Source organism: Erpetoichthys calabaricus, chromosome 5 (assembly GCF_900747795.2).
Source record: "Erpetoichthys calabaricus chromosome 5, fErpCal1.3, whole genome shotgun sequence".
Taxonomy (NCBI): domain Eukaryota; kingdom Metazoa; phylum Chordata; class Cladistia; order Polypteriformes; family Polypteridae; genus Erpetoichthys; species Erpetoichthys calabaricus.
Window position 1 is genome coordinate 53819277 of NC_041398.2, and position 15112 is coordinate 53834388.

A 15112-nucleotide genomic window follows, 5' to 3' on the forward strand; every position below is an offset into this window, starting at 1 on the left:
TTGTTATCCCAGCCTATCAACACTTGCCCCATTCTGGATCAATAGTCAATTTCTTGGCTTTCTGAATCATTTTTTGTAAAGTGTCACTTCTTCTTCGCACCAATTTGCATGCAATGTCCTGGATGATATTATTTTTTTCACATAGTGTATCTTAAACAATGTTTGTACTGTACACATCACTTGCTAAATCCTAGTATTTTATTTGCCTTTTAATTACTTTTAGTATTAATTACTCTGTACAGAATTTAACTTTTTTTCCTGTATTAAAACTGAGTGTATTATAAGTGATGATTGCAGTCATCCAAGCAGCAATGTGCATATGCCTAAAACTCATATTAGATGAGTAGACAGTCTAATATTTATCTACACAGTTTACATTATTTAAAAAAGTCATTAAAAGTGGCTGACTGATTAGAACACCATCCAGGCCGCAGTCATGTGATCTTAAATCACAGGCTGCTGTTTATCCTACCTGTTACTTTCCTGAAGTGGTTACCCATAATCCTTGTTATGGGGCATCCAGTAAATTTAGTCATCATTAAACTACTTGACAACCAAAAAATAAGATGTATAATTAGCCAAAGAGATAAAACCAGACCCTCCACCATAGGCACTTGTAACAGAAACTTAGAAATCTATCGCCAGTTCAGAAAGAAGTATGTAGTTTTAAATACTGCTTACTGAACATTCACTGTTTTGGAAGTAAGGCTGTTTTGGCAAATGATATTATATTAAGTACAAAATCTGATCGGGGTCTTCTCACTGAAACCTGGTTAGTAAATCTGACACTGCTCCCCTAGCTGAGGCGTCACAAGATGGATACTCGTTCTTTCATAAGTTTAGAGACTCTGGTCGAGGAGGAGGCCTTGGAATAATTCATTGTAACAAAATGCAAATCACTTCTAAAAATTTAGGCGACTTCACATCATTTGAGGCATTCATTTTAAATATTAAAACAGATTCCAACACAATTGTAGTGCAAGTCTGCAGACCACCAGGGCCATATTCATTGTTCATGACTGAATTTGGCAACCTTTTATCTGATTTGACTATAGATTATGATCATGTAGTATTGATGGGGGTTTTTAATGTATACATTGAGGTGGAAACTATATATTTTAAAATATTTTAAAAATATTTAAAAGTAAATATTTTACTTATTTGCTAGATAAAAGCCAAGCTTATTGCTAAAAATTCAGTAGGATTTTGTCAGATTGTCAAATGTCCAACTCATAATCATAACCACACATTAGATTTAATTATAACTTACAAAGTTGAATTTCAAAATGTAAATATTATTCCATTAAATGAAGTTATTTCCGATCACTACTTAATTATGTTGATTTGGTTCTGCCCTTACCAATACACTCACAGATTAAAACAAAGACAGTGAGACATCCAGACTGTAATTCTGCCTCAAAGTTTATAGATACTTTGAGTAAGTCAAGTGTAAATGTGGAAAACCACTTAGATCAGTTAATATTGAATGTAAACAAGGAAAACAACTGATCAGCTAACAACACATTATAATATGACCTTGTGAGATGCTCTGGATGCAGTGGCTCCCTTTAAAACAAAAGTAATCAAAGCACATAGAAACTCTCTCTGGTTTAATGGAAACACTTGAGCTCTTAAATTAGACTGTCAAAAACTGGAGCGCAGATGGAGAACAACAAAGCTACATGTCTTTCAAATTGCATGGACAGAAAGTGTTCAAAATATAAAAAAAGCTCTCTCAGATTATTATTCTAAAGTTATGGATAACAATAATAAAAATCCTTGACTGTTTAGAACAGTTTTCGGGGAATTCAGATCTACAGATCTACAGTGCAAAATACCAACAGATATTAGCAGTACAGACTTTATGAACTTCTTTAATGAGAAAATTAAAAAATAAGATCCCAGACCTCAGCATCATAGTGCAAACCACATACTAGCTTGGCTGACCCTGACTCACATTGCATTCAACATATCCTGTAACTGAGCAGGAAATCTTGACTTTAATTTCTAAAATGAAACTTACTACTTGTTCCCTAGATCTGGTGCCAACAAAACTAGTAAAAAGTGAAATGGATGTTCTTGCAGTGCCTATTCTTAACATTATTAATAGTTCATTATTGCATGGCACAGTACCTGATGCACTAAAAGTGTCAGTCATCCAAGAATTACTTAAAAAGTCAGTACCTAGACCCACATATACTTAATAATTATAGACCCATTTCAAATTTACCCTTTCTATCTAAAATACTTGAGAAAGTAGTTGACAATCAGATTCAGTCACACCTTACACATCACAATTTATTTGAGAAATTCTAATCTGGTTTCTGCACTGGTCATAGTACAGAAACGGCACTAACGTGTTGTTTTGTCTTGGTAGAGTAATATATTGCTCTACTTTCCCCTATTGTATTATTAATAAGTAGCCTTTGTCAGAATGCCTAATCCTGCAGATTTTCCACTGTGTATAAGGTATTACAGTATATAACTTATCCCCACCTTCCCTTCTATATCTATAACCTCAGGCAATTAGGTATAATAAAAAGACAAGCAGGAGTTAAGTTACACATAAAACAATGTATTATTGATAATATTCATAAATAATAACAATATGCAAAGTACATTTGAATATTGGCAACCATACAACCAGATTAAATGGTGATGTGTAGTTTCAGGCGGCACACAGACTTGTAGTTATTTAAAACGTCTCTAGTTAAAGCATCATTGGTGCTCAGCTTTCTTCAGAACAGGCCGCAAGCCTGTTCAAATATGGCTGCCAAGCTGTGGTCTCCATTGTGTTGTCCTTTCAGTTCATCAGTTTGGTCTTCATGATCAGAGGTTAGTAAAAGAGATATACTTCTTCATCATATGTTGGTTAGTAAGAGAGAGAGAATGTGGTTGAACAAGCAGATTTATAGATTCTCTGTCCAACCCCTAGAGCCAATAGGACATCATGGTACTTAAAATCTTCTGACAGAAGCCAATTCCAAACAGCCATGCTTCAGACCAATGGGGCAACACCTGCCATCCGCCAAAACTATATGGCAGCTTGGCTTCCTTGTGGGGGTTGAAAGACTTTAGCAGAGAAACACTCGCCAAACTGGTTTAAAGCACCCCCCCCCCGCAACTCTGTCGTAAAATTCAAAGAGACCCATTCCTAAAAGGGGGGAAGGGGTTGTAAACATGAATGCTTCTCACTAATGTAACACAAAATTACATTGCTTTGCCTAAATTACAAATAAAGACATACAAAATATTTATCAAGTTATATGCAAAATCTTACATCATAACACATGTGTTGTAAACTACATTCTGATATCCTCTGATGAAGGAAACTCCACTCTAATTATGTTGTTAGACTTAACAGGAGCATTTGACAATTGACCATTCTATTTCACTGCACAGGCTGGAAAATGACGCTGGGTAAACAGGCAGTGTCCTTGCCTGGTTTAGTTCTTATTTATCAAATCGATTCCAATACATACAGAAATGTGCTGACAGTACTCCATCATTATACACAGAAGTGAGATATGGTGTCCCACAGGGCTCAGTACTGGGACCTTTACTGTTTTCACTTTACATGCTTCCACTGGGATCTATCCTTAGAAAACAAGTTAATTTTCACTCATATGCAGATGACACCCAGTTATACCTTTCTTTCAGACCAAATAAAGTTTCTCCGATGATATCTTTAATTAGATGTGTTAGTGAATTAAAGGAGTGGATGGATGATAACTACTTGTCTTTAAACACAGATAAAACAGATATGTTAATTATTGGAGGGAATGATGCTAATTGCAACAATATTTTGTCATCATTTAACTCAGCTGGAATCACCATTAATTTTACTGAATTAGCCCACAATGTAGGAGTTATCTTTGATTCTAGCATGTCATTTAAAGCGCACATTATAACCATGAGAGCTCTGGACAACAAATAACAAAATTGCCAGAAATGATAGTAAAAAACTAACCTGTTCCAGTAGTCTTTCCTTATCTAGAATTCACAGTGAGCTTTTTATTAAAGAATCAAAAAGATTTGCCCATCATGGTAAGCAGCATTTATACCCTGCGCACATCACCAGCATCTTATGCCATTACTTATACATTTTGGTGCCCACACCTAAATTCTGCAAAATGCTATTACCCATTATAAAACTGGTGCCAAGAAAATAATTTAAAACACAGGACCCAATCACCCTGGTCATCACTTAACTCAATCTGCATGTCCTTGAGTACTAGTAAGACCCACACAGACACAATGGATGTGCAAACTCTACATGGACAATGGCCAGGCAAAGAATTCAAAACCAGGACTCCACATTTTAGGTTCAACTCACCCATATACTGTGACCGTGGATTTGATTAAATGAGTTTCCGAATGGTGTGTTATTTGGAAACGCTAATCTAGTTCCAGAAAATGACAATAAATGATTAAAATAAAGCAATGGTCAATTTAAAAGAATATACAAGATTGTTGCTAAAAGCTACGGATAAACTAAGACATGAACTGAAAGAGGATGTAGCAAAAACAATTTTAAAAAATTATTTAAAAAGTCCAGAAACCTACAGTAGATAAACCAAGGAAAGTCAAAATGTAAAACATAATGACAAAAACCCTGAGGAACTGTAAGGAGCTTTATACGAGTGTCTGAACTGAAGATTCCATACAAATGAACATGAGAGATGGTTAGCAAATGACAAATTGTGAGGTTTTTTTAAATGCCTTACCCACTTTGAAGTTTTCTTACCTTGCTACTTTTGATTTAATGTAAATTATGGTGCAACAAAGAAACAAAGCAAAAGGCTCTAGTAAATGCTTAATATAATTATACAGAATTGAGAAATTAGATAATGTGTATATGAGTACATTTATAAATAAAAAACTGTTAAACACCATGCATCTCTGCCCTTGTTTTGAATGTCTGGCAAATGCCTGTTAAAGATTTCCACTAAGGAAGCAGACATGTCTAGCAATGATCTGCACTACTTGCTTCTCAAACAGGAACTGTTTAATGTAACAAGGTATAACTGTCAAAAGAAAGACTCAGAGCATTTCGTCAAAGTCAATATTCCTGGAAAGAAACTGAAACAAAATCTGCACAGCAACATAACTAATAGTGAAAGTTTATTGAGTAAACTTTTACCACCAACAATCTGAAAGCTCTCTTTCAGATGCTTCTTCTAAATGCAAATATCTTTTATTTTACTACAAAGTATTCAATGAAATAGAAGTACATTGTACTTCTAAGAAGTACACTGTACTTCTAATTAAATATAAGAAAAAAAAACAAAAGCAATTTTGACAAAGTTTTTTAAATTAAATAATTTAAGACAAAATATAAAAATTAATTGTAGAAAAGGTAACAATGTCAATCTTGTATATATTTCTACATTAGCAGACATAATACTGTATGCCACCCTCCATCCTATTATTTATATGGGTTATATCCAGGACCTGTGGTTTTCTTCCACTGCTTGAGAATAAACATTAAGTTATCCCAGTATGTGTGAGACTGAATTCTACAAGAATCCTGCATGTTGCTGTTTAAACAAATGGCCCACATTCTCAAATAGGACAAACATAGCTAAATGTAGAAATTTCATGGCTAATACACAATCACTTAAAACAGTTACTGATCTATTATTATAAATTTAACCAAATAAAATACCAAGCCTACAAATAAACTTATTTAATGGGTACTGCACACTATATTGACTTTATTTGTCCCCGGGGGATGGTTAGTTTTTTAAAGAAACTTATTAGACAGACAGACAGACAGACAGACAGACAGACAGACAGACAGACAGACAGACAGACAGACAGACAGACAGACAGATAGATAGATAGATAGATAGATAGATAGATAGATAGATAGCATCTACAGCAGGTTAAAGCAGTATTGCGGGTGCTAGGAAAAGCCGGTCTTCGTATTAATCCAAAGAAATGTTTCTTTGGGATGAATAAAGCCAAATATTTAGGCTACCTGGTGAGCCAGGGTACTGGGAGGACATAGTGTACCAAAATAGAAGCCATTTTGAATTGGCCCCGTACGAAGACCAAGAGGCAGAACCAAGTCTTTCTTGGCTTAGCGGGGTACTACCACTGGTTCGTGCCCAGATTTCCTGAGAGAGTGGTGCCCTTGACTAATCTCAAAAAGAAGAGGGCCCCGAACAATGTGGTATGGGATGATGACACGGAAGCTGCATTTTGTAACTTAAAACAGGCCCTTACGTCCAGACCTATTTTGATGGCACCTAATTTTTCTTTGCCTTTTAAACTCCAGTCAGATGCTTTGGATACAGGCCTGGAAGCTGTGCTGAGCCAGAGTATCGATGGTGTTGAACACTCTGTCATGTTCCTAAGCTGGAAATTGCTGGAATGGGAAACCAGGTATGCGGCAGTGAAGTGGGAAGCCTTAGTGATCAAATGGGCGATTACACAGCTGCGATACTACCTCCTGGGTTATGAGTTCACCTTGGTTACAGACCATGCACCTTTACAGTGGATGGCCTTACACAAGGAGTTGAACCCTCAAATCACGAAGTGGTTCTTGGTTCTGTAGCGTTATATGTTTTCATTCGTTCACTGACAGGACTCTCATCACGCCAACACAGATGCTGTTTCTCGGTTTCATGACCTCTCGGTCAGGAACGCCCGACCCAATGGGTCTGGGCTGAGGGGGGAGCCGTGTCACATACGTGCGCATGGGCAGCAGCTGAAGGGCTCACAAAGGGTTAATTCTATGCCAGACCAGGGGGTGGCAGGGTGCACTAATCCTCTCTCTTTTTCATCGGCAGACCAACCACGGGAAATTTCGCCTGGACTTGACGAAGTGACATGTCTTCCGGTTCTGGACCCAATGATGTCACTTCCGGTTCCCACCCTGATTGTATCATTTCTCCTGCCCGGCTTTACAACTGCCATCTTTGCCTGTTATGATTGTTCTATTGTTGGACTGAATTCTGTTGAGAACTGTTCTATGGAATCAACCTTTCAATTTTGGCAGCCTAATTCAAGTATACGGGCGGCTGCCCCCAAAACTCTTTCTGTGTCAGTCCAGTCTTTTCACAATAGATAGATAGATAGATAGATAGATAGATAGATAGATAGATAGATAGATAGATAGATAGATAGATAGATAGATAGATAGATAGATAGATAGATAGATAGATAGATAGATAGATAGATAGATAGATAGATAGATACTATGGCCTGAATACACACAAAAATGATAAAAAAGGAAGAACATTAAAAAGAAAGAAGAACTTCTGATGTGGCAGCCACAGTCACAGTGAGGAATTATGCAGACATGTTGCTATTGGTATAATGGAGCCCCAATAGCATTTCCTGATACACTTTTGATGATTAATTTGTTTGCTGAAAATGCTGTTATAGTATTAGTGTGTCAGAGATGGGAGGAATTGTTCATAATGGCACTGTATTTTTGAATCCTGACTATGTAGAGACTGCTTATTCTTCTATTGTTTGTGTGGGCTTTTTTCTAGGTACTGCCTTTATTATTCAATATCCCAAGTATGTGTGTGTTATGTTACTTGCCAATTCCAATTTTGCCCCTTATGCATGAGTGAGCCAGGTAATGTAATGATACCTTGTCCAAGGTTAGCTTTTGACGTGTGTCAAATGCTGCTGAGATAGAACTTGGTCTTTTGTGATGTTGAATTGGATTAAGCAGACTTGTGAATATTGTTACATTACAAAAAAAATTTAAAATATATAAAAAAATTATAATACCAAAGTATCAACCCAAAAACTACAATAAATAAATAAAGCAATAAATAAAGTAATAGGAGTTATAGGAGACTTGACAATGTATTTTTCCAAGTAGGCATATACAGTAGTAAGCATAAAGTTTAAACTGCTACTTTAATTCCCTTCCATGCAAGTGTACTATATAAAAACAATACAGTCTCTGAGAAAGTCAAAGTGACACTGATTAGTTCCAGAAGTATTTTAAATAATTTTCTCCTATTTAAAGTCTAGACCATTCTTCATGGTCAAAAGAGTTTTGAGAAGCTGAAATTACACATACTGCAAAAATCTGTATGTTTAATGCAGGGTTGGCATTTTTAAAGAACATCAAAGAACAAAACCATTATTTTCACAGACCACTGACTGCAAAGCCACAAACAAGAACTGCATAAAAAACAAAAAACATTTTTTGCATAATAAAAATAGTACAGGAAGAGAACAGTTCAAGTTATTTAGTAATACTTTCCATGCCACACTACTGGTAATGGTACCCTCAAGGCACAAAACATTCTCAAGACTTTATCACTAAAGTACCAAATTAGTGTATGGTGAAATTCCTCTGCCTTCCATTCTTTTCTAAACTCAATTTGTCTATTAAAGTGTCCTAAAGAGTCAAAGCCTGTCATAGTAGTTTTACAGTACTTATAAAACGTATTCAACCCTTTGGTTGTTTTCACACATTTCTTTGAATCACAATGGATTCAATTTAGCTTTTTTGACAATAATCAAAATAAAATTGCTCTTTAATGACAAAGTTAAAACAGATCTCTGCACAGTGGTCTAAATGAATTATAAATATAAAACACAAAATAATTGATTGCATAAACGTTCCCCACCGTCAAGTATTTGTAGATGCACCTTTTGCACTAATTTCAGCCTTGAGTCTTTGTGGAGAGGTCTATCTCAGCTTTGCACATCTGGACACTGCAATTTGTCCCAGTTCTTCTTTGCAAAATGGCTCAGGCTCTGTCGAGTTACACGAGGATCATCAGAAAACATCATTTTACAAATCCAGGTACAAATTCTCAGCTGGACTAAGATGTGGACTCTGATTCTGCCACTTCCAAATATTAGCATTGTTGTTTTTAATTCATTCCTGTGTAGCTTTGGCTTTATGCCTGGGGTCATTGTCTTTGTGGAAAACAAACCCTCTCTGAAAGTCCAAGTTTCTTCAGGACTGCATCGGGTTTTTCTCCTGTATTTTGCTGCATTCATTTTATTTTTTCTTTATTTATTCTACTACATTTGCTACAGAGAAGTATCACCACAGCATTACATTGCCGTCATTATGTTTCATGTGTGTTTTTGATAATGTGCAGTTTTAAGCTTATGCAAAACATGGCATTTTGTTTGATGGCCACAAAGCTACATTTAGATCTTATCAGACAACAGAACCTTCTTTCAACTGACTTCAGTGTGTCCCATGTGCCTTCTGGCAAACTCAAGCCAAGATGTCATGTGCATTTTGTAACAGTGGCTTTCACTTTGCCACTTTCCCATAATCTATGGTTGGTGAAACACCCAGGCCACAGCTGTTACATGCACAGTCTCTCCCACTGTAGCATGGAACTTATTCAGAGGTATCATTGGTGTCTTGGTGGCATCTGTCACTGGTCTTCTTCTTGCATGATCACTCAGTTTTTGTGAATGGCCTTCTGTAAGCAGGTTTACAGCTGTACCATACTGTTTCCATTTCTTAATAACTGATTTAACTGGACTCCAAGGGATATTTAGTGACTTGGATATTTTCTTGTCTTCATGTCCTGACTTGTGCTTTTTAATCACCTTTTCACAGAGTTGCTTGGAATGTTCTTTTGTCTTCATTGTGTAGGTTAGGCCATAATACAGACTAAACACAAGCTGGTCTTCCAATACAGGTGCATTTACACTACAATTAACTGAAACCCCCTGACAACAGACAGGTGATCTCCACTGAACTATTTATGTGATTTCTAAAACCAATTGACTTCACTACTGATGAATTAGGTGTGTTATATTAAAGGTGGGCAAATACTTGTGTGATCAATTAATCTGTATTTTACATATGTACCTAGTTTACAACACTTAGCAGGTATCTGTTTTCACTTTGACATTAAACAGTCTTATTCTGTTGATCAATTTCATAAAAGCCGAATTAAATCCACTGTGATGCAGTGTTACATAATAATGAAATGTGAAAACTTTCAAAGCAATAAAAACTTTTACTGGTACAGAAAGTGCCAGAAGAAACCAACTTTGAAAAGCATGTCAGTAAATTGATGGTCCACAGACATAAAAGTGACTTAATTTCTTCTGCATAAACCACTGTGTCATCATGCATGCATGGCAGAATATATCAAACCCCTCATAATTTCTTACTTGTAAAAATTCTTGTTGGCTTTTCTCTCCATTGGAAATCCCATCATACCACAGATAACTTGTGAATTCTTAGGAGTCCAGCCAATATCACAAATGTGCGTCCAGCCATCCTTGTATTTGATCTCCACAATTCCCTCTGTCACTGGGTTTCTCTTTTTAGCACTGGCTACAATAGGCCTGAGCCGTATCTCTTCAACACGGTCTTCTTCAACCTGCTGGTGGATAAACAAACATTACATTTTTAACATATTGATTTAAATCCTCAACAGTGAACCGAAGATTCAAATCTTTCACTCAATGATTTAAAAAAAAGCGATTTCCTGGATGAACAGAATGATCTACAAAGTCATCTTTTGCAAATTCTCTCAGCTTACTATTACTGCTAAATATATACTTTCTTTTGCTCTGCTTTACTCCTTTCATGTTATATTACTGTATTCTTTGCTCAGAATATTGTCTTCGTATAGCATCTACTAGCAATGGTATAATATAAAATGTTGGTTGAGTGATTAACTGAATGATTTCAGTATATATTAATAAACTGACTTTAATACTCTCTAAGGCTACTGTTTGGTGCTCCTGCTCACAGCCACAGGGACTAGGTTCAGCTTTCAATTTGACCTCTGTCTATGTGAATTTTGTATGTTCTCACCATGGTGTGTATGCACATTTACTTTGACATCTTCAAGATATTCAGGACGAGTTGACTGTGGTTACTCTATACTGGATTTATGTGAGTCTGTGAGGGTGTGTGATGGACTGGCATTTCATCCAGGGATTCTGTTTCTGTTTGTGCCCAATGTTGCCATCATAGACACTGACTCTTTACAATCCCAAATTAGATAAAGTGGCTTTGAAAAAGTTGTTATGCCATTATACTCTCTCCCTGTTGATTCACATAAATTAGACATATTCCATCTGAGAAACTTTTTTGACCAGGTCACAACAGGAAAAAAATAATATTGTAGCAAATTTTCTGTCTTACTCAATTCCTGTGTATGCAGTACACTGAGATTGCGTAGAACCAGAACCAGTACTTGTCATTTCATTCGTCTTTTACAGGAAATCGTGCCCTTACAAAAACTTGCATAACCTGTCTGCTAGCAACTCTTCAATTCTAAATTATCCAATCAGTGTTTATCCTGACTCTCTGAGGACATGGATCCATTTTTCAGAACTAAAAAAACTAGCATGGTGTCATTGTGAATGGTTATGCAAGTGTTACTGTTACTCGTTCAAGCAGCAAAATGCAATTCATAACACATAAAAGCAAAGTAGGAAATGCTAAAATAAATCAGAGATGTTAGGAAAATGTTTACTGGTCTGGAAATGACCAAGTCTCTTCTTTGTGTTTCTTCTCTGAGACTTAAATATGCACCCTGTCTATTCAAGTAAAGAACTTAAAGGATAGATAGATAGATAGATAGATAGATAGATAGATAGATAGATAGATAGATAGATAGATAGATAGATAGATAGATAGATAGATAGATAGATAGATAGATAGATAGATAGATAGATAGAGTCATATGAAAAGGTTTGGGAACCCCTCTTAATTCTTTGGATTTTTGTTTATCATTAGCTGAGCTTTCAAAGTAGCAACTTCCTTTTAATATATGACATGCCTTATGGAAACAGTAGTATCTCAGCAGTGACATTAAGTTTATTGGATTAACAGAAAATATGCAATATGCATCATAACAAAATTAGACAGGTGCATAAATTTGGGCACCCCAACAGAGATATTACATCAATACTTAGTTGAGCCTCCTTTTGCAAATATAACAGCCTCTAGACGCCTCCTATAGCCTTTGATGAGTGTCTGGATTCTGGATGGAGGTATTTTTGACCATTCTTCCATACAAAATCTCTCCAGAGAGGCATGGACAGCCTGCTTCAAATCATTCCCATAGATTTTCAATGATATTCAAGTCAGGGGACTGTGACGGCCATTCCAAAACATTGTATTTCTCCCTCTGCATGAATGCCTTTGTAGATTTCGAACTGTATTTTGGTTCAATGTCTTATTGGAATATCCAACCCCTGCGTAACTCCAACTTTGTGACTGATGCTTGAACATTATCCTGAAGAATTTGTTGACATTGGGTTGAATTCATCCAACCCTCGAGTTTTACAAGGGCCCCAGTCCCTGAACTAGCCACACAGCCCCACAGTATGATGGAACCTCCACAATATTTGACGGTAGGTAGCAGGTGTTTTTCTTGGAATGCGGTGTTCTTCTTCCACCATGAAAGCGCTTTTTGTTATGACCAAATAACTCAATTTTTGTCTCCTCAGTCCAAAGCACTTTGTTCCAAAATGAATCTGGTTGTCTAAATGAGCATTTGCATATAAAAAGCGACTCTGTTTGTGGCGTGAGTGCAGAAAGGGCTTCTTTCTCATCACCCTGCCATACAGATGTTCTTTCTGCAAATTGCGCTGAATTGTAGAACAATGTACAGATACACCATCTGCAGCAAGATGTTCTTGCAGGTCCTTGGAGGTGATCTGTGGGTTGTCTGTAACCATTCTCATAATCCTGCGCATATGCCGCTCCTGTATTTTTCTTGGCCTGCCAGATCTGGGTTTAACAGCAACTGTGCCTGTAGCCTTCCATTTCCTGATTACATTCCTTACAGTTGAAACTGACAGTTTAAACCTCTGAGATAGCTTTTTGTAGCCTTCCCCTAAACCATGATACTGAACAATCTTTGTTTTCAGATCTTTTGAGAGTTGCTTTGAGGATCCCATGCTGTCACTCTTCAGAGAAGAGTCAAAGGGAATCACAACTTGCAATTGACCACCTTAAATACCTTTTCTCATGATTGGACACACCTGTCTATGAAGTTCAAGGCTTAACGAGCTAATCCAACCAATTTGGTGTTGTAAGTAATCAGCATTGAGCAGTTACATGCATTCAAATCAGCAAAATTACAAGGGGACCCAAATGTCTGCACAGACAGTTTTTCACATTTAATTTAATTTCATACAACTAAATACTGCTTCACTAAAAATCTTTGTTTGGAAAACGCCCCAGTACTCAGATGTTCCTAGGAAGTGAAAGACATACCACTGTTATCTTTTTTGTTGAAAGTAGAGTAAATTATTATGCAGACTGAGAGGGGTTCCCAAACGTTTTCATATGACTGTAGATAGATAGATAGATAGATAGATAGATAGATAGATAGATAGATAGATAGATAGATAGATAGATAGATAGATAGATAGATAGATAGATAGATAGATAGATAGATAGATAGATAGATAGAACTTTATTTTTCCCTAGGGAGAAATTTGGCAATGTAAAACTTTTACAAGTACACTATTAAACTACTGAACTAAAAATCTTGTAGTTTAAAGTGCATTGTTTAGGATGTCAGGTTTTAGCCTACCCTACTACTCTTTGGTCTTTCTTTCTCTGCCTTGTAAACATCTATAATTAAATACTGTGTATTGGTTAAATTACTCAGCATCACACTTCAACAATGTTTTTAAGTGACCTATATTGAAATCTTCCTTCAGAGGTGAGTAACATGCATAAATATTCCAGATATGTTCTGTTCCCTGTTTTTTTAGTGTGGATGGCAGCCCACAGGTTTTATTAGTAAGGCACATCTGCAAAGCTTTATCACACACTCAGGCATATGCTAGACTTGTATTAAAATGTTAATTTGACAGATCTAACATTCCTAAATCCATATTTACAATCATTTAAGAATGTTTACATATACAGATTTTTTGTGTTTTTTCTGAGTATAGTTTCTATTTTCTATTTATTGTTATGATATTTTATAGGAGTATTCCAAATATCTATTTTTTCTGTTACAGTTTTCTTAACTACCTTACATTGTGCTTTCTGATTGTAATTAATTTGTAAAGGCGGATTATGAATAAAAACTGCCTTGTTTCATTTTCTGCTACAGATGTAACATTAACGTACATACAGTATTTGTAATTTCAATGAGTATAAGTTAAATATATACCTAAATGTTCTTAACCTACGTGGGAAGCAGCCCGGACACAGACAGACGGACATCATTTTATAAGTCCAATACACGTTTATTATAATACTAAAGTGCAGAAAACCCAGTACTGCAGCACCAATCACCACAACAGTCCAGGCCAACACAATAGTATGCCTTTTCTTCAGACCGCCTCCTTCTTTCTCCTTACAGACCATGACCTCTTCCATCCCACTCCAGCCCTGAATAAAGGGAGGCAACCCCTTTTATTATCCCCCGGATGTGCTCCAGGTGTGCTTCGGCAATCTTCCACCGACACGCCCCAGTATGGCAGAAGTGCTGGCTGTATCCCCGGAAGCACTCCGGGTGTCCCTGCTCCTCTTCCCGCCAGCACTTCCTGGTGTGGCGGAAGTGCTGAGGTCCAAGGCTGCCAAGGCATCCGGGCGCCCCCTGGCCCCCTCCTCCGGTCCTCTTGGGCGTCCGGGCTGCGTGCCACAGTACCCCACCACAAGCTGAGACCCCTAGGGGCCAGCGGCCCGTCCCGCGAGGGCAGGTCTTCCACGGCAGGAAGCTGACATGCTCCACTCCAGGGTCCCATCTTGCAAAATATAAACCAGAACATGGGGCGGAGACATTGCCTTGACGCCGCCAATCGGCGTCATGTTCCCTCATTGTAGGGCAACGCTTCCCCCTCTGACCGGCACCCCGGTGCTTGCCACCTCGGCCCCCCTTTTGAGACCTCCGTGCCCCCCATGTTGGGACATTGGACAGGACCACACGCGCCCCCATTACCTCAGCCGGCTGTGGGGTTTCCCTCTGCCTCCGCAGAGGGCGGCCCTTCTCTGGACGTGAGCACCTAGCATCACGTCCCTTCCTATCGGAGGAACCGGTTCTCTTCCTTCGATTCCTCCTCTTTCTCTTGGACGCCCTGACGGTCTGGGTCTGCGCATGGCAAACGCACAGATCCAACCCCGTCTGCGTCCCTATAGACCGACGCAAGACCGTTGCGGGCTCGGGGCGTA

At 37.6% G+C, this 15112-nt stretch overlaps 1 protein-coding gene across 6 annotated transcripts in view; it reads right to left on the bottom strand.

The window, feature by feature from the left end:
- loxl3b (lysyl oxidase-like 3b) overlaps window positions 1-15112 on the bottom strand; it is a 147557-nt gene that overhangs the window by 68822 nt on the left and 63623 nt on the right. For 4 of the 6 annotated variants that reach the window (XM_028801540.2, XM_028801538.2, XM_028801541.2 and 1 more), the window contains exon 4: window positions 10129-10343. In XM_028801540.2, coding sequence (XP_028657373.1) covers window positions 10129-10343 — 215 coding nt within the window. The remainder of the gene's footprint in view (window positions 1-10128; window positions 10344-15112) is intronic. The other 2 variants (XM_028801539.2, XM_028801543.2) reach the window with 1 other exon arrangement.